At 53.1% G+C, this 23,330-nt stretch overlaps 1 protein-coding gene across 3 annotated transcripts; it reads left to right on the top strand.

Annotated features, from left to right (window-relative positions):
- The first annotated feature begins 436 nt into the window (after window positions 1-436).
- On the top strand, window positions 437-21,133 carry XRCC1 (X-ray repair cross complementing 1). 3 transcript variants are annotated; one of them, XM_043436938.1, is made up of 17 exons: window positions 438-624; window positions 1,586-1,678; window positions 7,456-7,566; window positions 14,347-14,505; window positions 15,295-15,369; window positions 15,465-15,570; window positions 15,735-15,844; window positions 15,920-16,031; window positions 16,243-16,501; window positions 16,737-16,853; window positions 18,103-18,196; window positions 18,339-18,474; window positions 18,767-18,821; window positions 18,916-19,055; window positions 20,220-20,310; window positions 20,730-20,805; window positions 20,921-21,133. In XM_043436938.1, the coding sequence occupies exons 1-17, from the start codon at window positions 574-576 to the stop codon at window positions 21,032-21,034; spliced, it is 1,899 nt and encodes a 632-aa protein (XP_043292873.1). In that variant the 5' UTR covers window positions 438-573; the 3' UTR covers window positions 21,035-21,133. The 3 variants fall into 3 exon arrangements, with proteins under 3 accessions (XP_043292872.1, XP_043292873.1, XP_043292874.1); XM_043436937.1 differs by having other exon boundaries at window positions 437-624; window positions 15,735-16,031; XM_043436939.1 differs by lacking the exon at window positions 438-624 and adding an exon at window positions 648-704 and having other exon boundaries at window positions 15,735-16,031.
- The last annotated feature ends 2,197 nt before the right edge of the window (window positions 21,134-23,330 follow it).

Raw genomic sequence — 23,330 nt, 5'->3', positions numbered from 1 at the left:
CGTGTGTGTGTAGGCCTGACCTTCAGGGATCGGAGATTTTCTCGTGTGTGTGTGTGTGTGTGTGTGTGTGTGTGTGTGTGTGTGTGTGTGTGTGTGTGTGTTTGTGTTGGGCGTGGGGAGGTTAGCCAGCCAGCCAGCCATGGAGGGGGATCTTGTTGCAGAAGGCTCCCGGCTTCCTGAAAGAATCCACTCAAGTTTGCTGGCCTCTTGCTTTCCAGGCTTCAGTTGGGGCGCTGAGGATGGCGAATTTCTTCTGGGGACCAATCCTGCAGGCGAAGCAGGTTGCTAGAAATCCTGGTGTGAAAGTGACCAGGAGGAGGGGCTAGAGAGACGTTTGGCCCGAGCTAGGCGGGAAAAGCTCGTTGCTAGGGAACTCGGCGCCTCCGGCCGCTCTCCGGACACACGCACTAGGCATGCGCAATGGTGACGTAACCGCCGACGCGCCGCGTTTTGAAAGGCCCGAGTCTCGTGCGCTTGCGCAGTGAAGGCCGCACGGGGCGCACCCCCTGTGAGCCCCCCAGACTCAGCCCTTCGTGCATCTTTTGGGTCAGGCGAAGCCCACTCGACGTTGACATGCCGGAGATCCGCCTCCGCCATGTGGTGTCCTGCAGTAGCCAGGACTCGGTGAGGGACTTGCATGGGGGAGGGCGGAAGAAGTAAAGGAATTCGTCAGGGGCTCTAGGAGAACTTTTGGAGTCTGAAAGGTGTGGAAAAATAATCCGTCTGCGGGGTGCCAAGAAAGAGCTTGATTGGGGTTCTTAAGAATTGTAGTTTCGGAGACAGATTCCGATAAACGGAGTGTTGGCAGAGGGAATCAGGGGCTTATGAGGACAGAGGTCAGCAGGTTGTTAAAGTCGTGTGGAGAGAATTCTAATTGACTGTGATACACGTAAAGAAATATTTGACTTTAAAGAAGAAGCTGCCCTGAGTTACTGGAGGGTAAGGGTCTGATAAGTACCTGGAGTTTCTGGCGCATATTCTGGATGCTTCTGTGAATACAATAAGTGGTCAAAGGCCAGGTTCCACTGTAGCTGCGACCGGCTTGGTCAGAATTCCAAAGTGGCCCCCCCGGGTCAATCTTAAAGAACACTTCTAGCAATGCGGACTTCGTTTTGGTTTTCCTTTCACGGAGGGGACTTTGTGGAATTCTAAGGAGTGTCATGGGAGAATTTCTGGGAGGCCATAGGGAATTCTGGAGAGATGTGGGATAGACGAATTTGCTGAAAAAAAATGGAGGGTGTTTTGGTTCCTGGGAAGGAGCAGATGTGAATTTCCAGGGGAAAATGTTGGAGGGGACTCCAGGTAGAGTGTGGGGGGATTTATGATTTTAACACTGGAAGGTTTTGTATTGGGGTATAGCCAGATAACAGTGTTGTGAGAGTTTCAGGTGAACAGCAAAGGGACTCAGACAGTCATACACATGTATCCACTCTTCCCCAAAGCCCAGAGTGTGCGGGGATTAATAAGGAAACCTAAACCTGAGTCATGTCAGAGGGCTTGAGAAAACTCTGAGAGTCATCTGAGAGCTGGGGTCATAGCTGTCATCTCTGAACCCTAACATTCCCCTTTCTACTCTTCTCTCCAGACCTACTGTGCAGAAAACCTTCTCAAGGCAGACACTTACCGTAAATGGCGGGCAGCCAAGGCGGGTGAGAAGACCATCTCTGTGGTGCTCCAGGTGATTGTGCCAGCCCCCCATCTTTTTTTTTTTTTTTTGCCTTCTCTGCTGGGTGGCATGAGGGATCTTAGGTCTCTGACCGGGAATGGAACTGGAGCCCCCTGCCCTGGAAGCTCAGAGGCTTAACCACTGGACCCCCAGAGAAGTCTCCCTCCCTCCATCTCCTTAATAGAAATCTGTAGGTCCAGGCTCCAGACCCTACTCTGGGGTTAACTGGCCATGAGCTGCGGTACTTTCTCTTCGGTCCTCACCACCTCACCTGGACAATGAGCCTTGTGGTCCCTGTGCCCTTAGCAGGGGAGATAGGTGATCCAAGGACTAGGCCAGGAATGAATCCGTGTGTGATCCAGGTCGGTTGCTGCTCTTTTCAGAGCCTTATCATCCTCATTTGGAACAGAGTAAACCATTGCCATGCATTCTGCCTTCTAAAGGGGTTTGGACTGGAAGGTGTCTCATATCATCTAAGCCAATCAAGCTCATTTTAAAGATGGGGAAACTGAGGCCTATGAAGGGCCAGAGTGCAGTGGTCAGTCTTAGCGACTGTTGTGGACGGCTCAGTGCTTTGGTACGTGCTTGGTGAGGTTGGAGGGAGCCAAGGGAAACGGGGAGTGTGACCCAGGATAGTGACAGAATTCCCAGCAGGCGGTTCCCATCAGGCCTAAGAAACCTGTGGGAGAAGTGAGTTAGAGTGTTCCCAGGTGCTGCCTGGGTGTTCCCCTGCGTGATCTGGCTCTCCAGGGAGTCGGATGACGTTGGAGCTGTTATCACCCCTCACACGTGGCGGTGCTGAGACCTGACCCCAGTGTGGGTGCTCTCGCCACCTTTTTCTTGCTTCTTTGTGTCCGTATGTTGACTTCCTTTCTTGTTTATATTTATTCATATTTGGCTGCGTTGGGTCTTAGTTACAGCATGTGGGATCTGGTTTTCTGGCCAGAGTTGGGAACCTGGGCCACCTGCATTAGTAGCATGAAGTTGTAGCTATTGGACCTCCTGGGATGTCTCAGTCTTTAAAAAAAAAAAAAATTTTTTTTTTCTTTATTTTTGCACACACCACATGACATTTTGGGGCCTTAGATCCTCAGCCAGCGATTGAACCTGCCTCCCAGCCCTCTGCTCCACTGGAGGCTTGGATTCTTAACCACTGGACCACCACGGAAGTCCTCAACTGCTTGATTTTGGCCACATTCATCCCTCCAATGTAAGGGTGTTTGGGTAAGGATAGTGGGGACTAGGCCTACCGGATTGTGTTAAATATATTATTGTCTGTCTTACCCAGTGGCTCTGAAAATGTTTTGGTTCATAGACCTTTTTGCAACCTAGAGAGAAGCTGAGAATTCTCCTCCCAGGAATTAAACACAAACCACAGATTTTGTGAGTGATTTTTGGACTTTAAATATCTCATAGTTCCCTAATGTAGTACATCATACTAATGAGAGCTAGCAGTTTATTCACAGTTACAACTGTTTGGGAATACCCTGGTGGGCCAGTGGTTAGGATTCCACTCCATGCCATGAGGATCAGGTTGTAGGCCCAACTTGGGAAAATACACCCCACCCCCCCAAAAAAAACCAAAACTGCCAGTCACCGTTCTAAATGCCTATGGGTTAGTTCATTGAATCCTCATAAAAATCCCATGACCTCAAATCTGTTATTATCCCCTTATTTGATGAAGAAACTAGGACCAGAGAGATTATAAAATTTGCCTAGAGCCAGTATTTTAAACAGAGAGAGAGATGCAGGTGGCTGACAAGTTAATCTCAGGTGGAATTAAGTCCCCATCTCTCCCTCTTACTCTCCCTGTGACCTGAGGCAAATGGTTTCATTTCTCGGAAGCTGTTTTCTCATCTTTCCATGGAAGATCATGTGATCTGAGCCCAGGGTTACCGTGAAAATCCGGTGACATGATGTTTGCAAAATGCGCTGTCACCACGCAGGTGTTTGTGTAAAGGGGGGATGCACGTATGTATTAGTGCCTGATCCTGCTGGGCTCTTTCATGAACAGGAGCATCCCCTTTCATTCTGCACCTCTGTTGGAGTGGGAGCAAGGAGAGACAGGAAGGGGGGAGTGAGAGAGCCAGAGGAACCAGACGAGGCTCCGGCTTCTCTGCCTGGGAGACCGAGGGGGACGTGGCCTCTGACACCAAAATGCAGGCCCTAGAGCAGGGGGGCAGCCTGAGATGGTCATCCGCTGGTTGGGATGTCCAGGTTTGCTGTGACTTTGGGACACCCAAGGAACAGTATCCAAGGGACAGCCGGGATGGGCCTGGAGCCGGGGCAGAGCTGTAGGAGTGTCAGCACAGAGACAGGCCCTGAGACTTGAGAGCGGATGGATTCATGTGTTCTTCATTCATAGCAGCGCCTTCTGTAGGCCCCGCACTGTTGTAGGCACACAGTGCTGCAGACATCAGAAGACAAACATATCAGACCTGTGGAGATTTTATAATGGCAAGGAAAGACTGACAGATCAGTAAGTCAAATGTATGTCAGATGCCGCGTGCTGGGGAGGAAATTACATGGTAAGGAGGTATAAGGAATGCGTCCAGTGGGAGAGGAGGCAGTGGAATGGGGTTTTTGACTTTAAAAAATTTTATTTATTTATTTGGCTGAGTTGGGTCTTAGTGGTGGCATGCAGTATCCTTTAGTTGTTGGACGTGGGATCTAGATCCCTGACCAGGGATGGAACTTGGGTCCCTGCATTGGGAGTGTGGAGTCTCAGATCCTGGACCTCCAGGGAAGTCCCAAAATGTTGAGGTTTTAGCACCAGGATTGAAATTGTGGAGTTGGAAAGCCCTGTTGGCTTATAGTCAGTGAGTTGGGTCTGAATTTCTCTGCCAGTCATTCACTGTGTGTGACCTGTGAGCCATTGATTTTCCTGTCTGCATCTCAGTTTCCCCATCTGTAAAGCTGGGGGAGTTAACTGACCCTGCCTCCCCGTGTGGTCGGGAGGCCAAAGTAATGCCTGGCCGAGGAAGAGCTTTGGTCAGCGTGGTAGACAAAATAACGGCCCCCTAAAGGTGTCACAGTCTTTGCTGGTGACTCTGTGGTAATTAATCTGCCTGCTGATGCAGGAAACACAGGTTCAATCCCTCGGTTGGGAACATCCCCTAAGAAGGAAAGGGCAACCCATGGACAGTGGAGCCCAGTTGGCTACAGTCCATGGGGTCGCAAAGAGTTGGACATGACTGGCCAACTGAGTGTACACACACACACACACACACACACACACACATTGTCTGCATCCGTGGGGTCGCAAAGAGTTGGACATGACTGGCCAACTGAGTGTACACACACACACACACACACACACACACACACACTGGCCAACTGAGTGTACACACACACACACACACACTGGCCAACTGAGTGTACACACACACATACACACACACACACACACACACACACTGGCTAACTGAGTGTACACACACACACACACACACACACAGTCTGCATCCTAATCCCCAGAACCTGTACATGTGTCCTTTACATGGAGAAAGGGACTTTGTGAGGATTTTTAAAAAATATTTATTTGGCCGCATTGAGTCTCAGCTGGGGCATGCGAGATCTTCTGTATTTGTTGCGGTGTGCCGAATCTTTTAGCTGTAGCATGTGAACTCTTAGCTGCAGCTTGTGGGATCTAGTTCCCTGACCAGGGTTCAAACCCAAACACTCTGTATTGAGAGGGCAGAGTTTTAGCCACTGGACCACCAGGAAGTCCCTGTAAGGATCTCGAGGTGGGCAGATGGGCCTGGATGATTTGGGGGGAGGCAGTGTCATCACAAGAGTCCTTATCAGAGGAGGAGGGCGACTGGAGAGCCAGTCAGAGGAGCTGTGGGGATGGAAGCAGAGGCTGGAGCGATGCCGCTGCTGGCTCTGGAGACGGAGGAAGGGGCCCCCGCCGAGGAGGGCAGGGGCTCCAGAAGCTGGAGATAAGATGAGGAACCGATTCTCCCCCAGAACGTCCAGAAGGAACGCAGCCCTGCTGACGCTGGCTGTAGCCCGGCCTCGTGACCTCTGGGAGCTTACACAGGTGCTTGCCGTCTCAGTGGCTCCCTGTGAAATGGAGATCAAGATAGCTCCTGGCTCCCAGAGGTGTCGACGCGTCTTACTGGGATTACGGGTCTGCCACACCGTTTACACATAGATGCCGCCACAGTGGCTGTGCATTGCGATGGTTAGCATCCTGTGTCCCGTCAAGTCCTTTCAGAAGTGGGGAGACCCCCTTGACTCATGAGGAAACTGCGGCTCAGAGAGGTTTATGTCACCGGGGCTGCACAGCTTGGCAGTGCCAGGGCTAGATTTGAGCTCAGGCTGGCCTCCGCACAAGCCCAGGCTCCTCCTTCTGCTGTAGGGACGCTCCTGTCTGTAGCGGTGTGCCGGCAGTGTCTCCAGGCCACCGCCCGGCTGGGGGTGACGTTGCAGATTGGGTCATCGGATGTTCCTGGCTGTGTGGGGTGGTGGACTAGGAGACTTGGGAGTCATAGTCAACTTGTCATTCTGTGAGCCAAATAATACAGCCCCAGAAACTTTCCAGGTGGTCCGGTGGTTAAGAATCCTTCCTGCAATGCAGGGGATACAGGTTTAGTCCCTGGTCAGGGAACTAAGATCCCAGGTGCCTTGGAGCAACTAAGCTCTGTCACTCTAACAAAGGCTCCTGCAACGAAGATCCCGAGTGTCGCAACTGAGATCTGAGGTAGCCAAATAAATCATTAATAATAATAAAAGCCCCAGGATGGAAAGTAGGAGATTGCTTCAGCCCCTGTAGCTGCCTTCCACCCCCACATGGCTTTCTGTGCGTTTAAGTCAAACAGGACTGGCAGAAACTTTAGGGGAAGACTTCCACAGTCAGCTCATATTTTTGACTGTGTCAGGTCTTCATCGCTTTTGCATGGCCTTCCTCTAGTTGCATTGAGCAGGAGCTACTCTTTAATTGCAGTGTATGGGCTTCTCACTGCAGTGGCTTCTTTTGTTTTGGAGCACGGGACACAGGCTTCAGTGGTTACGGCACATGGGCTCAGTAGTTGCAGCTCAAGGGCTCTAGAGCACAGGCTCAGGAGTTTTGGCTCATGGGCCTAGTTGCTCCATGGCATGTGGAATCTTCCCGAACCAGGGGTCAAACCCCTCTCCCCTGCACTGGCAGGGCGGACTCTTATCCCCCGAGTCACCATCTCTTCTTTCAACAAATAATCATCAAGCAGTGACTAATAACACTTCTTGCCTGGTAGCCACAGGGTGCCTGCTGCATGCCATGCCCTGTGAACGTGGCATTTATGTGCATAATCCTACAGAGGGTCATCCCCACTTTACAGATGAGGAAACTGAGGCTCCAAGAGCTGAGCTGACAAGGCCCTATAGCTAGGGTGTGGCGGAGATGGGACTCAAACCTGGAGTCCGTGGTGAGCAAAACCAGACCAGGCCGCTACCCTCAAGGAGCATCCATGGGATCCTGTGTGCCCTTTGCCTGCATAGTGCCACCAAGGAGAACTCCAGGGTGCCGGGTTAGAAGCTGGTCAGGCAGAGTCTGGTGGAGCCGGGAACGTGGGTTCTAGGGTGTAGGCAATCCGTCAGTGTCTATTTTCCAACTCTGACTCCACATCCTGTGCTGTGTGCAGGGAACTCGGGGGCAGCCTGCAGCCCTGCCCCCTCTGTCACCGAGTTGACTTGGCAAGGAGACGAGGTGGCCCGGATGGGGGTTGTCCGTCTTCCGAGGTCCTCCAGGGAAGCCGGGTGGGGGGCAGGGCAGAACGGCACTGACCTGGGCCTTGCCTCCCCTGCAGTTGGAGAAGGAGGAACAGATCCACAGCGTGGACATCGGCAATGACGGCTCGGCCTTCGTGGAGGTGCTGGTGGGCAGCTCGGCCGGAGGCACCGGGGAGCAGGACTATGAGGTAAGCTGGGCCTTGAGGTGGGCCTCCTGCTAACCTGTGCCCCAGATGCTCCCGTTGCCGCTCCAGGGTTTCCTAGCTCCTGGGCCACCTCAGCCCTTCAGAGGAGCCCAGGGCTCAGAGATAAAGAGCTGACCCAGGTGATAAGCTGTGTGCCGAAACAGCGTCACAGTTGCAGAAAGAACCAAACGCACCTCTGTGTTTTACGACTCGGGCATCTCCATGACTCAGCTGGTAAAGAATCTGCCTGCAATGTGGGAGGCCCAGGTTCAATCCCTGAGTCGAGAAGATTCCCTGGAGGAGGGCATGGCAACCCACTCCAGTATTCTTGGGCTTCCCAAGGGGACTCGGTAGTAAAGAATCTGCCTGCAATGCAGGAGACCCAGGTTCAGTCCCTGGGTCTGGAACATCCCCTGGAGAAGGGAATGGCAACCCACTCCACTATTCTTGCCTGGAGAATCCCATGGACAGAGGAGCCTGGCGGGTTACGGTCCACGGGGTCGCAGAGAGTCTGACAGGACCGAGCGACTCACACTTTCACTTTGCCTTTCCCTGCTCGAGAGCAAAACTGCTTCTTTTTTTTTTGAGCAAAACTGCTTTTATCTGATCCCAGAACTTCTCCAAGATGTCCCGGCAAATTGACATTCTGAATCGCTTGGGGCGCCTCTGTGAGCTCCTTGATTCATGACAAATGTGTAGGAGCCTTTTGCTCTATTATGAGTATTTTAAACATCCTTTTTTAAACCAGTAAAACTAGTTTATGTAAGACTGGGGAGATCATAGTGAGCCCCTGGTGAGCCAGCCAAATGTTTTGGGGAAAAATAAACATATTGTGAAAAAGAGAGTTTATAATTTTAAGTGAACGAATCTGTTTTCTACAAGGAATGTTTTTTTCCTCACAGTGAGAAATTGTTTTTGATTGAGGTATATTTTGCGTATAATAAAATGCGCAGGTCATCATTCTGACAGATGTACATACCTGGGTAACCATCCCCCAGATCAAGACAGAGAACACTGGACTTCCCTGGTGTTCCAGTGGTTCAGACTCTGCCTTCCAATGCAGACTGGGGAGATCATAGTGAGCCCCTGGTGAGCCAGCCAAATGTTTTGGGGAAAAATAAACATATTGTGAAAAAGAGAGTTTATAATTTTAAGTGAACGAATCTGTTTTCTACAAGGAATGTTTTTTTCCTCACAATGAGAAATTGTTTTTGATTGAGGTATATTTTGCGTATAATAAAATGCGCAGGTCATCATTCTGACAGATGTACATACCTGGGTAACCATCCCCCAGATCAAGACAGAGAACACTGGACTTCCCTGGTGTTCCAGTGGTTCAGACTCTGCCTTCCAATGCAGAAGTCCTGGGTTCGATGCCTGGTTGGGGAACTAAGGCCCCACATACTTTGGAGGGTGCCCCCCCCCAAAAAAAAAATGACACAGAGCATCGCTGGCCTGCCTGGAAGCTGCCTCGTGGCACTTTGGGCTCACTTCTCCCACCCTCGGCTCAGGCCACCACTACCTCTTTTCTGTCACTACAGACTAGTTTTGCCTTTCCTAGGATTTCATACAAATGGTGTGACAGTATGTAGTTTTCAGGTGTTTGTGTGTGTGTGGCTGGCTTCTTTTACTCTATACTGTTCTTTGAGGTTCTAACATACTGTGTGTACGTCAGCAGTCTGTTCCGCCTTATTGCTGAGAAGTTTCACTGCAAGTGTAGATCTCAACTTGTTCATCTATGCTCTTGTTGACGGGCATCTGGACTGTTGCCACTTTTTGGTGGTGGTTTTTGTCCGCACCTCGCGGCTTTCAGGATCTTAGTTCTCCAAGCAGGGATTGAACCCAGACCCCAGGAGTGCAAAGTGCAAAGGAGTGAAAGTGCAAAGTCCTCTCAACACTAGACGCCAGGGAACTCCCCGCCACTTTTTGAGTATTATGAACACAACTGCTGCGGACTTTCTTGTACAAGCCTCTGTATAGAGATCTCTTTGGGGTAAATACCTAAAAGAGTTGCATTGCAGGGTCTTCAGGTAGATCTCTGTTTTAACCTTATTAGAAATGGATCGTTTTCCGGAGTGGTTTATTCCATTTTACATTCCCTTCAGCAGTATATGAGCCCCACACCCTTATTTATACTTGATATTGCCAGTCTTTATTTATTTCGCTGGGCCAGGTCTTAGTTGTGGTCATGTGCGGCATGCAGGATCTAGTTCCTTGACCAGGGATCAAATCCGGGCTGCTCGCATTGAAGTGCAGAGTCCTAGCCACTGGACCACCGGTGAGGTCCTGCCAGTCTTTTAAATGAATGTGTGTGCTGAATTTTATCAAGTACTTTCTCCATCATACAAGGTACATTCTAACCAATGAGGTTGTCCTTGAACACACATTCTTATTCTAAAGGTTCTAGGGGATTTCCTGGCGGTCCAGTGGTTAGGGTAGGCGGACTTGGCAACCCACTCCAGTATTCTTGCCTGGAGATTCCCAAGGACAGAGGAGCCTGGAGGGCTATGGTCCACAGGCTCTCGAAGAGTCGGACGTGACTGCAGTGACTTAGCCAGCACGCACACATGGCAGTCCAGTGTTACGACACCACTGTCATTGCCAGGGGCCCAGACTCAATCAGTCTCTGGTTGGGGAACTAAAATCCCACAGGCTGTGCAGTGTGACCAAAAATAATAGTCATAAAATAAAGGTTTTATAAGTTGCAAAAAGGCAGATTGATGGCACATTATGTTTTAAAGAGTTTATTTAAGCAGACAACTTGAATCAGGTAGCCAAAACTAAAAAATGATCAGAGGTGCTTTGTGGGGGGGCTGGGACAGAGGTTTTTAGAGAGAAGACAGGAGAGCAGGGTAGAGCAGTTGTTTAATGGACTAGAGTTTGAACTTTTTTTAAACTAATTTGTTTTGGAGTATAGTTGCTTTACAGTGTTGTGTTAGTTTCCGCTGGGCAGCAACGTGAACCAGCCGTCCGTACACACACCCCGTACTCTGGGGTTTCCTTCCCGTTGAGGTCAGCACCCTGTCTCTGCAGGAGGCTCTCAGCAGCATCTCTGCCATACAGGATGTCAGGAGTATACGTACGTCAGTCCCAGTGTCCCAACCACCCCACCTCCCCGGAGCTCAAACGATTGCCTTGCTTGGGAAAATCGAGGGACTTGGCTGTTGATTTCATTTTCTTAGATTGGAGTTCATCAACTCTTGCTTAAATTTTGATTGGTTTCCTGAAGCTACCTAAGGCTTCAGAGTCACCCAGTCTAATGGTCTCCTTGTTTAAAATTTTATGTAAAATAAAAAATAAATAAATAAATAAAATAAAATTTTATGTAAAATCAACCATCTTTGGGACAATTAAAAAAAAAAAGTTCTCTCTTCTTCTTGGCAAGCAGATTCAGATCAAAATTCCACTTTTTAATTATGCGAAGAGTCAGTGCATTTTTGGCTAAAACTGTATCTAATCTGGCATGTGGATCTTTGTTGTAAACCTCTTATCTATCTAGAAAAGTAGAATGGTCAGCTCAGGGCTTTATGTTTGCAGAGTCTGGAAACCCTTATGTCAGTAGTCTCCCATTCCCTTGAGGGTTTTTTTTTTTTAATTTTACAATTTATTTATCAGTTTTGGCTGCAGCATGTCTTCATCTCTGTGTGCGGGCTTTCTCTAGTTGCACCAAATGGGGTTTACTCTACTTGTGGTACATGGGCTCAGTAATTGTGCTCCTGGGGCTCAATTGCCCCGAGATGTGTGAATCTTCCCAGACCTGGGATCGAAACCATGACCCCTGCACTGGCAGGTAGATTCTTAACCACCTGACCACCACGGAAGTTGCACACTTACTTTTATGTTGTGTGTTTGATAGTATCAATATTTTGTTGTTCAGTCGCTAAGTCCTGTCTGACTCCTTGCGACCCCATGGACTGCAGCACACCAGGCTTCCCTGTCCTTCACTGTCTCCCAGAGTTTGCTCAAACTCATGTCCATTGAGTAGGTGATGCCCTCCAACCATCTCATCCTCTGTCGCCTCCTTCTCCTCCTGCCCTCAGTCTTTCCCAGCACCAGGGTCTCTTCCAATGAGTCGGCTCTTCCCATCAGGTGGCCAAAGTATTGGAGCTTCAGCTTCAGCCTCAGTCCTTCCAGTGAGTAGTCAGGGTTGGTTTCCTGTAGGATTGACTGGTTTGATTTCCTTGCTGTCCAAGGGACTCTCAAGAGTCTTCTCCAGCACCACAGTTTGAAAGCATCAATTCTTTGGCTGAGCGCCTTCTTTTTGGTCCAGCGCTCACATCCATACATGACTACTGGAAAAACCATAGCTTTGACTATAGGGACCTTTGTCAGCAAAGCCATGTCTCTGTTTTTGAATATGATGTGTAGGTTTGTCGCAGCTTTTCTTCCAAGGAGCAAGTGTCTTTTAATTTCATGGCTTCAGTCACCATCCACAGTGATTTTGGAGCCAAAGAAAATAAAGTCTGTCACTCTTTCTAGTTTTTCACCATCAATATATGCAATCTTTGTGTGTCTGAGTCTGTAGTTTGTGGTTTTTGCTGACCTTAAATCATGGCAGCCTATTTCCTCATGCCTAATGGGGTGTGTGTGTGTGTTAATTCCACTCTTGGGTAATATATAGGTGAAAGTTCTATAAGGGCCTCATTTGAAGTACATTCCTCCAAAGAAGATTTGCCCCAGCCAGCACCAGGTGATACTACATACATGGGACCACTTACATTTTCAACTTGGGTTTTCCCACTCTGATAACTAGTGTGGACTTTTGCTCCAAATCCTTGAGAGTAGAGCTCTCAGGCAAGAATACTGTGGTGGGTTGCCTTTCTGTTCTCCAGGGCATCTTCCCGACCTGGGGATTGAACACAGGCCTCCTACATTGCAGGCAGATTCTTTACTGTCAGAGCTACCAGGGAAACCCATCTGGGGATAGGAGTCTGCAGAGAGAATTTTTCATCTTTTCTCTGCTGGGAGAGAGCTCTGGCCAGAGCTAAGGGCTCCCACTGACTCTCCCCACAAGACACGTTTCTCCCTGATTTACTCATGGAAGGAAGGTCCAGCTCTCTGCACAGGGGTGTCTCCTGAGATGCCTTTCTTCCTGAGTTGGAGCTCATGCTTTGAACTCCCCGTTCTTCCTGCTCACATCACGTTGTTGTTCAGTCACTAAATCCTGTCTGACTCTTTTCACCCCTGTGGACTGCAGCACGCCAGGCTTCCCTGTTCTTCACTGTCTCCCGGAGATTGCTCAAACTCATGTCCATTGAGTCGGTGATGCCATCCAACCATCTCATCCTCTGTCACCCACTTCTCCACTTGCTCTCAGTCTTTCCCAGCATCAAGGTCTTTTCCACTGAGTTGGCTCTTTCTATCGGGTGGCCAAAGTATTCCTACCACGTAGAACCCTTTGATTCAATCAGGCTCCGTGCCACATGAAGTCGGTAACAAGGCAGATGCAAACATCAGTGCCACCCACTGTCAGTCAGGGTCCCACCAGGAGGCTGAAATCACACCAGTTAGTTTAACAGAATTTAAATATAAAGAATTAGTAACGAAGTATTGAACTAAAGAGGCCAGCAGAGGCAGATAGGACACAGAAGCAACTGCTGGGGGCAGCCACCACCCTTAGGGCTGGAGGAACAAAAGGAAGAGGTTGGAATTGTTGAAATGTGGGTGTGTTGAAGCTTGGAGGTGAACCCTTGGGGCTGAAACTCAGATCCTGAGGAGGGGGTGATCCCCAGCTGGTTCTGGACTACCCTGAGAATGTGTGGTGAGGCTAGTCGTGCAGGTCCTGGGATGCGGCAAACTGGATTCACCTGTGCGGCTCCCCTCGGCCCCCAGCCTCCCGGGAAGAACTGCTGCAAAAGCAGCAGCAAGGCATGCCTGAGATGCCGCTCACCTGAGCTGCAAGAATCCACCTCCCTCCTCCAGCCTTGCACTCTCTCTCTCTAGCTCCCCTTGCTGGCGGAGCCTGACAGGGAGCAGCTGGCGATCAGAAATGTCCCCAGCATCCCAGAGCTGAGCCACCAGTGTGGAATTTTTTTTTTCCTTTAAAAAAAAAAGCTTTTAAAATTGTTTTCTTTTTTCTTCTTTCCATTATATTCCTTTATTATTTTACTTACTTGCTTTTTTATTTTTCAAAGATGGGTCTGAACTGAGAAACAGTCAAAAAATTTTTTTAATTAATTAATTTATTTATTCAGCTGTGCCAGGTCTTAGTCATGACACAGTAAGGTCTTCAATCTTCATTACACTGTGTGGGATCCAGTTCCCTGACCAGGGATCGAACCCAGGCCCCCTGCATTGGGAATGCAGTCTTAACTACTGGGCCACAACGGAAGTCCAGAGACAGTCAATTGATAGTGGGTGTATCTCCCCTATCTCTTTGGTTTCTAGGCTGTTCCTTCAGGCCCTAACACTTCCCTTCTGCTCCCTCAGCTGTGTGTTTCTGAAAGGTCATTGTGTATATCCTCTGCTGGGAGCCCACCAATCTGGGAGGGTTTCCGAGACTGTGCAGCCCTCTGCATGTCCAGATATGGAAGACTCTGGAAGAATTTAGAGAAGGGTGGTTCAGATCTGGTAGTAGAAGGATCCCTCTGGGGCCTGTGTCAGGGAAGGACTGACAGGACACCCAGGAAGAAGAGAAGCTTCTAGAAGCCTCGAGGAGCACTGAGGTAGAGCTGGATCTGGAGACCCCCTAGTCTCTGCCCAGGCCCCTGCGCTCTTCTAGTCCATAGGAGGTGTCATTGCCGCCAGCCAGGCCTGGTCCTTAGCCACTCTGCCTTTTCCCAGGTCCTCCTGGTCACCTCGTCTTTCATGTCCCCTGCCGAGAGTCGCAGTGGCTCGAACTCCAACCGTGTTCGTATCTTTGGGCCTGACAAGCTGGTCCGGGCAGCAGCAGAGAAGCGCTGGGACCGAGTCAAAATTGTCTGCAGCCAGCCCTACAGCAAGGTACCCAGGGTGGGAGCGGGTCCTTGGTCCCACGCCACGGGAAAGGCAGGGGGCTGGTATTGAGTCCCTGAGGGCTGGGAGGGCCAGATAGTCCGCCTCCCTGGGGAATTACAAGGAGGCTGGGCCCCTCCGTTCTCTGAAATTGGTTTGTGGTCCTCCGCATATAGGAATCTTGGTTTCCTGGAGGGAGATTGGGAAGGGTGACCTGCAAGATCTCACGGGAATTGGGAAGGGGAGCTGCTGACTTGTGTGAGACAGGGCCTCTTAGAACAGGGTCTCAGAGTTAGCATCACGAGATCTGGAGTCAGAATGCTGGTTTCAAACCTGGCTGCTGCACTCCTTAGCTCTGTGATCTCGGGCTAGTGACTTAACCTTTCTGGCCATCCTGGGACCCAGGTTCCTTCATCTCATGGTTCCACATCCACCCAGCAGAGGAGGAAAGAGCTGGGAGTATTTCTGAGTCACGGAAGTGGCATACGGCCCTCCTTCCCATTCCAAGGGCAGAAAATTGGCAGGCAGAGTGGATTTGCCTAGACACACTGCAGCCTCTGCCAGTTGCTCTGAGGCTCAAGGGCTGAGCACGTAAAGGACTTTGTGCCGAGCCTGACCCCAAGTTAGGGCTCAGTGACAGCTTGCGATTATTATCCTTGTCATGATCAACCGGGCAGCTCCCCAGATGTGTGTCCGTTGGAGGGAAGGAGTCAGGAAGGGGTTTCTCTAAACGAAAGGGATGGGGGCCAAGCCTTTGTCCTTGGCCAGACTCCCTGACTCCCACCCCTCCTCTCCCAGGATGCCCCCTATGGCCTGAGTTTCGTACGGTTTCACAGCCCCCCAGACAAAGATGAGGCTGAGGTCTCATCCCAGGTAAGGTCTGCCTGCCCCTGCCCACAGCCTTCTCCCCACCTCTTCACCTGCACCTGCCAACAGCCCTCCCACTGCTCTGACCTTTGGGACCTTAGAAGGTGACCAAGCTCGGCCAGTTCCGCGTGAAGGAGGAGGATGAGAATGCTAGCTCCCTGAAACCCGGGGCTCTCTTCTTCAGTCGTATCAACAAGACACCCCCAGGTGAGGATGGAAAGCCTGGGTCCTGAGCAAGTAAAGGCTGGGGGCCTGGATCCTGGGTCACTGCTGGGTCTTGGGAACAGCACTTTGTGACCCATGGATAGGAAGGAGCCAGAAGGCCTGAGAGTCCAGCCCCCTCAGCTTGGACCCGCTTTCCCCGTCTGCAGTGGCAGCCAGTGACCCGGCAGGACCCAGCTATGCAGCGGCTACGCTGCAGGCCTCCAGTGCCGCCGCCTCAGCCTCCCCGGTCTCCAGGGCAGTAGGCAGCACCTTCAAGGTGAGATCATCAGACCCTGGGGGTGCGGAAAAGGAGGAGAAGAGCTGGAGGCCTCAGCACAACCCACCCCCTCAGCCTCAGGAGTCCCCCAAAGGCAAGAGGAAGCTGGATTTGAACCAAGAAGAAAAGAAGACCCCCAGCAAACCATCAGCTCAGCCCTCACTACCTGCCCTCAAGAGACCCAAATGTGAGCAAACTGGATTCCTTGTTCCCACAGAGAGTCTGGGTCCGAGGGTGGAGGGGCGGGGATCCTGGGTCTGAGGGAGGAGGGCCTGGGGGTCTGAACTCCTGGGTCTGAGAGAGGAGGGGCTGGGAGCCTGGACTCCTGGGTGTGAGAGAGGAGAGGTGGGGGTGTAGCCCTACATTTTCTAACTGAGTCCACTCTCTGGCTTCCCCAGTGCCAGCTCCCGCCCGTACCCCAGCCACTCCCCCGACCCCTGCCCCAGCACGAGGGCCGGCACCAGGGAAGCCCCGAGGAGATGGCGCTGAGCCCAGGGCCCCCCGCGCAGGCCCACAGGAGCTGGGGAAGATCCTCCAGGGTGTGGTGGTGGTGCTGAGTGGCTTCCAGAACCCCTTCCGCTCGGAGCTCCGGGACAAGGCCCTTGAGCTGGGGGCCAAATATCGACCGGACTGGACTCCAGACAGCACGCACCTCATGTAGGCCCGCGTCCCCTCCCCTCACCCCCTGCTGTCCCTTCTCCGTCTTCCTCCATCTCCTCCGTCTTGCTCCCTGTCACTTCACCTCTCTGTATCCTCTGCCTCTTGTCCTCTTTCTTTTCTTCCCTGCACCCCTCTATCTCGCTCCCCATGTCCCTTGTCTCTTTGCCTTTGCCACTCAGACCACCCTCCATTCTGCTCCCCGGCTGACACCCTCCATTCTGCTCCCCACCAGCTGCGCCTTTGCTAACACCCCCAAGTACAGCCAGGTCCTCGGCCTCGGAGGCCGAATCGTGCGCAAAGAGTGGGTGCTGGATTGTCACCGCATGCGGCGGCGGCTGCCCTCGCGGAGGTAAGGCTCTCTGCACATGTGTGGCTTACACACACGCACACGCATACCCCGACCCTGCCCCTCATCCCCGTGTCCGGCAGCACCAGGGATCTGGGGAGAAATCGGGCTGTGGCCTGCCAGCCCGGAGTCAGCCGACTTCCCAGAGGAGGAGGGGCAGGGCTGGGAGACAGGGAGGAGAGGGAGGGCGTCCCCGGAGGTCCCAGGAGGGCTCTGGGAAGTCTGCTTAGCAAAGGAAAAGGCTGCAGGCTGGAGAAACAGTGTTCACAAAGGCTCAGGGCGGAGAACGAAGTGTTGGGACCTGTGGGCATTCATACATCTGAAACCCCTGCTTGGTGTCAGGCTGGGCTGCCCACCGCCGGACCCCAAACATCGGTCCCTCCTTTCGAGAGCCTCTGATTTTGATGAAGGGCCAGACTTATTGTGAAATACTTTGGAGGAGGGCCCACAGGGAGAACTGCAGTGAGCCAGGGTTCTTCAAGGAGGAGAAGAGGTTTGCCAGGCTGAGCAGAGGCGGAGGAGCTGAGGCTGGGTCAGCCTGGTGTCTGTCGGGAGGAGGGGCTCCTTTAGCAGTCTGAGCCCCTGGACCACCGGGGAAGGCCCCGCCACTTTTAAGTCTTCTGAGTTTTCCCACGAGCCATGGTTCTACAGTGAGGGTGACTTACCCGGAAAGGGCATCACCAGGTTGGAAACAACCATACCACGTGCAGAAGGGGCTTAATGTGGAGACCAGGGCAGCATCGCCAACAGGTTCATTTGCTTCTGCTGCGTAGGCACTCCGCCCTGTGATTTGGGGCCACTTGATTCATCTCTCTGGGCCTCCATTTCCTCATCTGTAAAAGGGGGCTAAAAATAGCACCCGCCTCCGGATTCAGCAACTCTGAACCTGTCAGGTGTTCGGAACAGTGCCTGGCAGTAGGAAGTTTGCTTTTGAGATTTTTCCCTTAACCGACTGATGCTTGAAGGAGAGAATTATTTCTGATTTTTTTTTTTTCATTTCTGAAATGAGACATTTCTTCCCTCAGAGGGAGGGGAAGCCAGGGATTGCTGTGGTCTATGGTGTGGGTCGCTGAAGTTCCACGGGGCCCTTCTGGAGCTGGGAGGAGGGGCGGACCCGGAGGGAGACCATGATTGCACCCTGAGGGTTTATTTATTGATAGTAAATGCCAGCGCCTGCTGCTTCTTAAGCCCCCTCCCCACCTCCCCCGGAGGACACGTCTGCTGTTGGTCTGAGGCCCGATCCCTCCCCCAGGTACCTCATGGCTGGGTCAGGCTCAAGCAGCGAGGACGAGGGGGGCTCTCACAGCGGCGGCAGTGGGGATGAAGCCCCCAAGGCTCCCCGAAAGGTCCATGCCCCCTGCCCGGCACGGGGGAGGGTGGAGTCGGGGAGGACATGGTAACCCAAACTCTCTGCTCCTGTCTCCTGTGGGCACACACTCACACCCTCTTTGCCCCTTCCCTCCTCCCTGGCCCACCTTCCCTCCTCAGCGCCCCCAGACCAAAGCCAAGCCCCCTCAGGCAGCCGGACCCAGCTCACCCCAGAGACCCCCAACCCCAGAAGAGACCAAACCAGCCTCACCAGGGGCCCAGGAAGATAATGATGACACTGAGGCGGAGCAGGCAGGTCCGAGTCTGAGGGAGGAGGGGCTTGGGGCCTGGACTCCTGGGTCTGAGGGAGGAGGGGCTGAAGACCCAGACTCTCTCATCTAAAAGGGGAAGGAGTTCCAAGGTTGAGCTCCTGGTCCAGCAAGATGGGGCTGGATCCCAGACAGTGGATCTGGCGGGGTGGGGAGGCTACCCCCTCACCCCCAACTGGATCTGGGGAGCAATTGAGTTGGGGGTTGGGACACCCCATCTGTGCTCAGGTGTGAGACTGGGAGGTAGGGGCCTTGAGTTGACTAAGCGTCTACTCACAGAAGGACAGGACAACGGGGCAGAAGACTCTGGGGACACCGAGGACGAGCTGAGAAGGTAGGGTGGGGCTGGGTGGTCAGGGTGGCCGCGACCTCGGGTGGAGGGGGATCCAGTCTGCACACTCCTTCCCCACCCTTCTTGGCCTCCCCAGGGTGGCTGAGCAGAAGGAACAAAGGCAGCCCCCTGGTCAGGAGGAGAATGGCGAGGACCCGTACGCGGGATCCACAGATGAGAACACGGACCACGAGGGCCCCCTGGAGTCTCCCGATCTGCCAATTCCTGAGCTCCCAGGTGGGAACCCTCCCTCCCGATGTGGGGTTTGGCCCTGTCACCACTCTAAGGTGACTTGCCCCAGGCCCCCCCTGGGATGGCCACTGCCCACTCTGACTTGTCTCCCAGGCTCCTCACCCTCCTCCCTGACCTTTGCCACCTCCGTATCCTCTTAGGCCCATTCCCTTCCGGTCAGCATCCTTTCCTGCCTGTCTCATCCTGACTTCCACTGTGACCACCTCCCTCACAGTCTAGCCCCCCGCCAGACCCTCTTTAGCTTCTCACCCCCTCACCACAGGGGCCTCCCACTCTCTCGGCTTCAAGACCAACCTGGGGGCTTTAAGAATCTGCAGGTACCCTGGCTACACCCCCGGGTTCAGCTTTGTCAGTGGGGGTGGGTCTCAGGGAACACAGATGCACTGATCCCTGTTGGGACCCGCCTCACTATTCATCATCCCAGACATGGGGGCAGGCGTCGGAGCCTCTTCTGGTCAAGAGTGAAAGGAAGAGGGACTCCCCGGGTGGTCCCGTGGTTAAGACTCCAGGCTTCCCCTGCAGGGGTCTCGAGTTTGATCCCTGGTCAAGGAACTGAGATCCCGCGTGTGGTGCGGTGCAGCCAAGAGAGAGAGTGAAAGGAGAGCCGGGCAGTCAGAGGCTCTGAGTGGAGGTCAGGGTCAGTGGCCACTGGAAAAAGCCGTTTCCACTTGGTTCCTCATAAGTGATGGGCAGGAACATACCCTGATCCTCCTCCAAAGCCCCAAACATGACCTTGGCAACTTAACACAAAATCATGTTAAACTGGAAGGAAGAGCCACCCCGAAGGTCAGGGCCAGAGAAGGCACTGGTTAAAAGGAGTGAGCCACCCAATCCAGGAAGTGGCAGGATGTGAAATTTCCAACCCCGACCAAGTTAAGGAACTGATTGACCTGGTGTAAGAAACCTGTTGCCACTGATAGTAATTGTATCTTTTGCCATTAGTATTAAACAAAACCCCCTTAGGCCTGCCTGGAACCACTGCTTGTCAGGGATGGCTTCTGAGCCACGGTGTTCATGGACACCCCTCACCCCGTCCAGCCGCTGCACCGGCCTTCCTGTCCTGTCTGCGAGTGTCCCGTGGCTCCTGGCTGGCACCCCGGGACTCCAGGGGTTCACATTGGCTCTCCCCGCCCCATCTCTCCCCTGCAGACTTCTTCCAGGGTAAACGCTTCTTCCTTTACGGGGAGTTCCCAGGGGACGAGCGGCGGAGGCTCAGCCGCTACGTCACAGCCTTCAACGGGTCAGTCTCCGGGGGCGGGGGTTGGGGGAGATGGATGGTCATGGGGAGGATGGAGAAGGGATGTACCCTGAGGGTCAACACAGGCAGTGGAGCTCCGTGCCAGCCCTGCTCGCTGTGCTGGGACCCTGGATGCATAGCTTCCCACACCACACCCGCAAACTCCCCATCCCCGACCCCTTCACCCCCACTTCCTCTTCTCTAAAGTGAGGCTCCTCACCGCCCTTCTGAAAGGATTGGTGCTGGCCGGAGCTGGTGCTTTCATGGATACGGCGAGCCTGGCACGTGGAGAGTGGGGGACCCACGGGTGGCCCACGGGGACGTGGGTGGGGATGGAGAGAGGACGGCCCCTGAGGATGGTTGGAGAGGAGGGCGTCAAGAGAGGGGACACTGATTCTCCGCCTCTTCGCTTCCCCCGCCAGGGAGCTTGAGGACTACATGAGTGAGCGGGTCCAGTTTGTGATCACCGCACAGGAGTGGGACCCCAGCTTTGAGGAGGTGAGTCCTGGAGGGGCAGGGAGAGGGAGCCCAGCCTGCCCTAGCACATCGCCCCAGCCCCTCCCGGCTCACGTGTTCCTGCCTGTACCCTTCCCACTGCCCCCGCCCCTTGCAGGCCCTGACGGACAACCCTTCCCTGGTGTTCGTCCGCCCCCGCTGGATCTACAGCTGCAGCGAGAAGCAGAAGCTACTTCCCCATCAGCTCTACGGGGTGGTGCCCCGGGCGTGACATGTGTGCGCACACGGACGCACACGCACTCACATGCGCACACATGGGCACGCATACACACACACACACACGAGTTTAATAAAGGAGACTTGGCTTGGAGCAGCTGCCCCTCCCACTCGCATCTCTGAGAACCCCCAGCAGGCGCCCTGCTTTCTGTCTCCCGTTTGGTTCCACTCACCTCTGAAGGCCGGGTCTTTGGGCCACCTGATGACTCCTGTCCTGGGGTCTCCGGAAGAACGACAGGCTCTCTGTCCGGGGCCTGGTTGGGAAGGAGCTCCTTGTTACTTCTCCCTGGTGCCTCCCTGCTTTGGCAGCGGGTGGCAGGGGATTGGGGATCTGACACTCAGCGCCACCCCTCAGCCGGTTCGGATCCCCGGAGCCCATTCCCGTGTCTCAGTTGTCCCTCTGGGGGTCCTGGGCTGCAGGCTGGGATGCTCATGAGGTGGCCTCCCTCGAAGTCTCAGCTCCCCTGGGCCAAGGACATTTACCTTTATCCAGGGCTCTCAGAAGTAGCTGTGAAACCATCCCCAGCCTGGTTTGACGTCACCTCATTTGGGAGGGAGAACTAGGGAAGGGGCATTTAAATCACCCTCCACAAATCCCAGACCCCCTTTAAGGCTTCACCATATTTAAGGTGGGAACTGACCTGGGTGTTAAGAGAATCAGGGTAGAAGGTGGAGGTGGGATGGGGGACTTCTCCGGTGGTCCAGTGTTTAAGACTCCATGCTCCCAATGCAGGGGCATGGGTTCAATCCCTGGTTGGGGGAGATCCGCGTGCCATGTAGCACAGCCAAAAAAATACTAAACACAACCACCTTTAGGACTTACCTGGTGATCCAGTGGTTCAGTTCAGTTCAGTCGCTCAGTCATGTCCGACTCTTTGCGACCCCATGAATCGCAGCACGCCAGGCCTCCCTGTCCATCACAAACTCCCGGAATTTACTCAAACTCATGCCCATCGAGTCGGTGATGGCCATCCAGCCATCTCATCCTCTGTCGTCCCCTTCTCCTGCCCCCAATCCCTCCCAGCATCAGGGTCTTTTCCAGTAAATCAACTCTTCGCATGAGGTGGCCAAAGTATTGGAGTTTCAGCTTCCAGTGGTTAGGACTATGCAGTTCCACTGCAGGGAAGATGGGTTCGATCTCTGGTCAGGGAACTAAGGTCCTACGTGCCATTCTGCCATTTGGTGTGGCAAAAAACAAAAACTTCGCAATAGTGAAGTGGAAGGAACAATTCTCTTCCTCAGTCACACTGGCCACAGTTCCAGTGCCCACTGGCTGCTGGTCTGGACAGTGCTGACGGAGAGCCTTCCCTCACTGTAGAAGGCAGGACAGGGCAGCCCTGCAGTGCAGTGGACGTAAGCCCAGAAGCTTGGACTTCATCCTGGGGAGGTTGGGAAAGGGTCGAAGAGCAAAGGGCAGGATCAGAGCTGGGGAGCAAATGACCACAAACTTCATATCTTAAAGGAAACGTTATAACCTCCTAGATTTGGGGTCTGAAATGGGTCTCACTGGGCTAACCATCAAGGTGCAGGCAGGGCTCCACTCCTCCTGGGGCTCTGGGAGAGAATCTGTGTCCTTATGTTTCCCAACTTTCATCCCACAACCCATGCCCCTTCCATCTCCAAAGCCAGCAACGGCCGGTGGAGTCTTTCTCATGCTGCATCACTCTGACGCTGACTTCTTGGGATTACGCTGAGCCCACCTGGATAACCTGGGATAATCTACTGGTTTTAAAGTCGGCCCATTAGCAACCTTCATTCCTTACGTTGTCTTTAAAATTTTTTATTTATTTATTTCTGACTGTGCTAGGTCTTTGTTGCTATGTGGGCTTTTCTCTTGTTGCACCAAGTGGGGACTACTCTGGTTGAGTTGCCTGGGCTTCTCATTGCGGTGGCTTCTCTCATTGCTGAGCACAGGCTCTAGAGTGGGCAGGCTTCAATAGTTGGGGCACATGGCCTCAATAGTTGTGGTGCCCAGGCTTAGTTGCTCTGAGGCCTGTGGGATCTTCCCAGGTCAGGGGTCGAACCTGTGTCTCCTGCGTTGGCAGGTGGATTCTTTACCACTGAACCACCAGGGAAGCCCCCTTCTGCTCTCTTAATTCACCTCCACCTATCCATAGGTTCCAGGGATCAGGCTGTGGGCGTCTTTGGGGGGGTCATTACTCTGCCAACCACACCCACCATGTGTAAGACACTGGGGCTCTGGTGTGCCAGACAAGACATGAATCCCTGCTCTCATGGGGCTGACATTCTGCTGGGGGTCAGAGACGGCGAGTGTCTTGCAGCGTGGCGAT

Source organism: Cervus canadensis, chromosome 18 (assembly GCF_019320065.1).
Source record: "Cervus canadensis isolate Bull #8, Minnesota chromosome 18, ASM1932006v1, whole genome shotgun sequence".
Classification (NCBI taxonomy): Eukaryota; Metazoa; Chordata; class Mammalia; order Artiodactyla; family Cervidae; genus Cervus; species Cervus canadensis.
Note: the sequence above shows the minus strand (reverse complement) of the source record. Positions and strands in the feature narration are given on the sequence as shown.

What these genes read in the sequence shown, in the direction of transcription:
- XRCC1 (XM_043436937.1), top strand. Translation starts at nt 574, where the DNA reads ATGCCGGAGATCCGCCTCCGCCATGTGGTGTCCTGCAGTAGCCAGGAC. An exon ending in CCATCTCTGTGGTGCTCCAG is followed by an intron (nt 1,679 to 7,455) that starts GTGATTGTGCCA and finishes CCTCCCCTGCAG; the next exon opens with TTGGAGAAGGAGGAACAGAT. An exon ending in GCAGCCAGCCCTACAGCAAG is followed by an intron (nt 14,506 to 15,294) that starts GTACCCAGGGTG and finishes CTCCTCTCCCAG; the next exon opens with GATGCCCCCTATGGCCTGAG.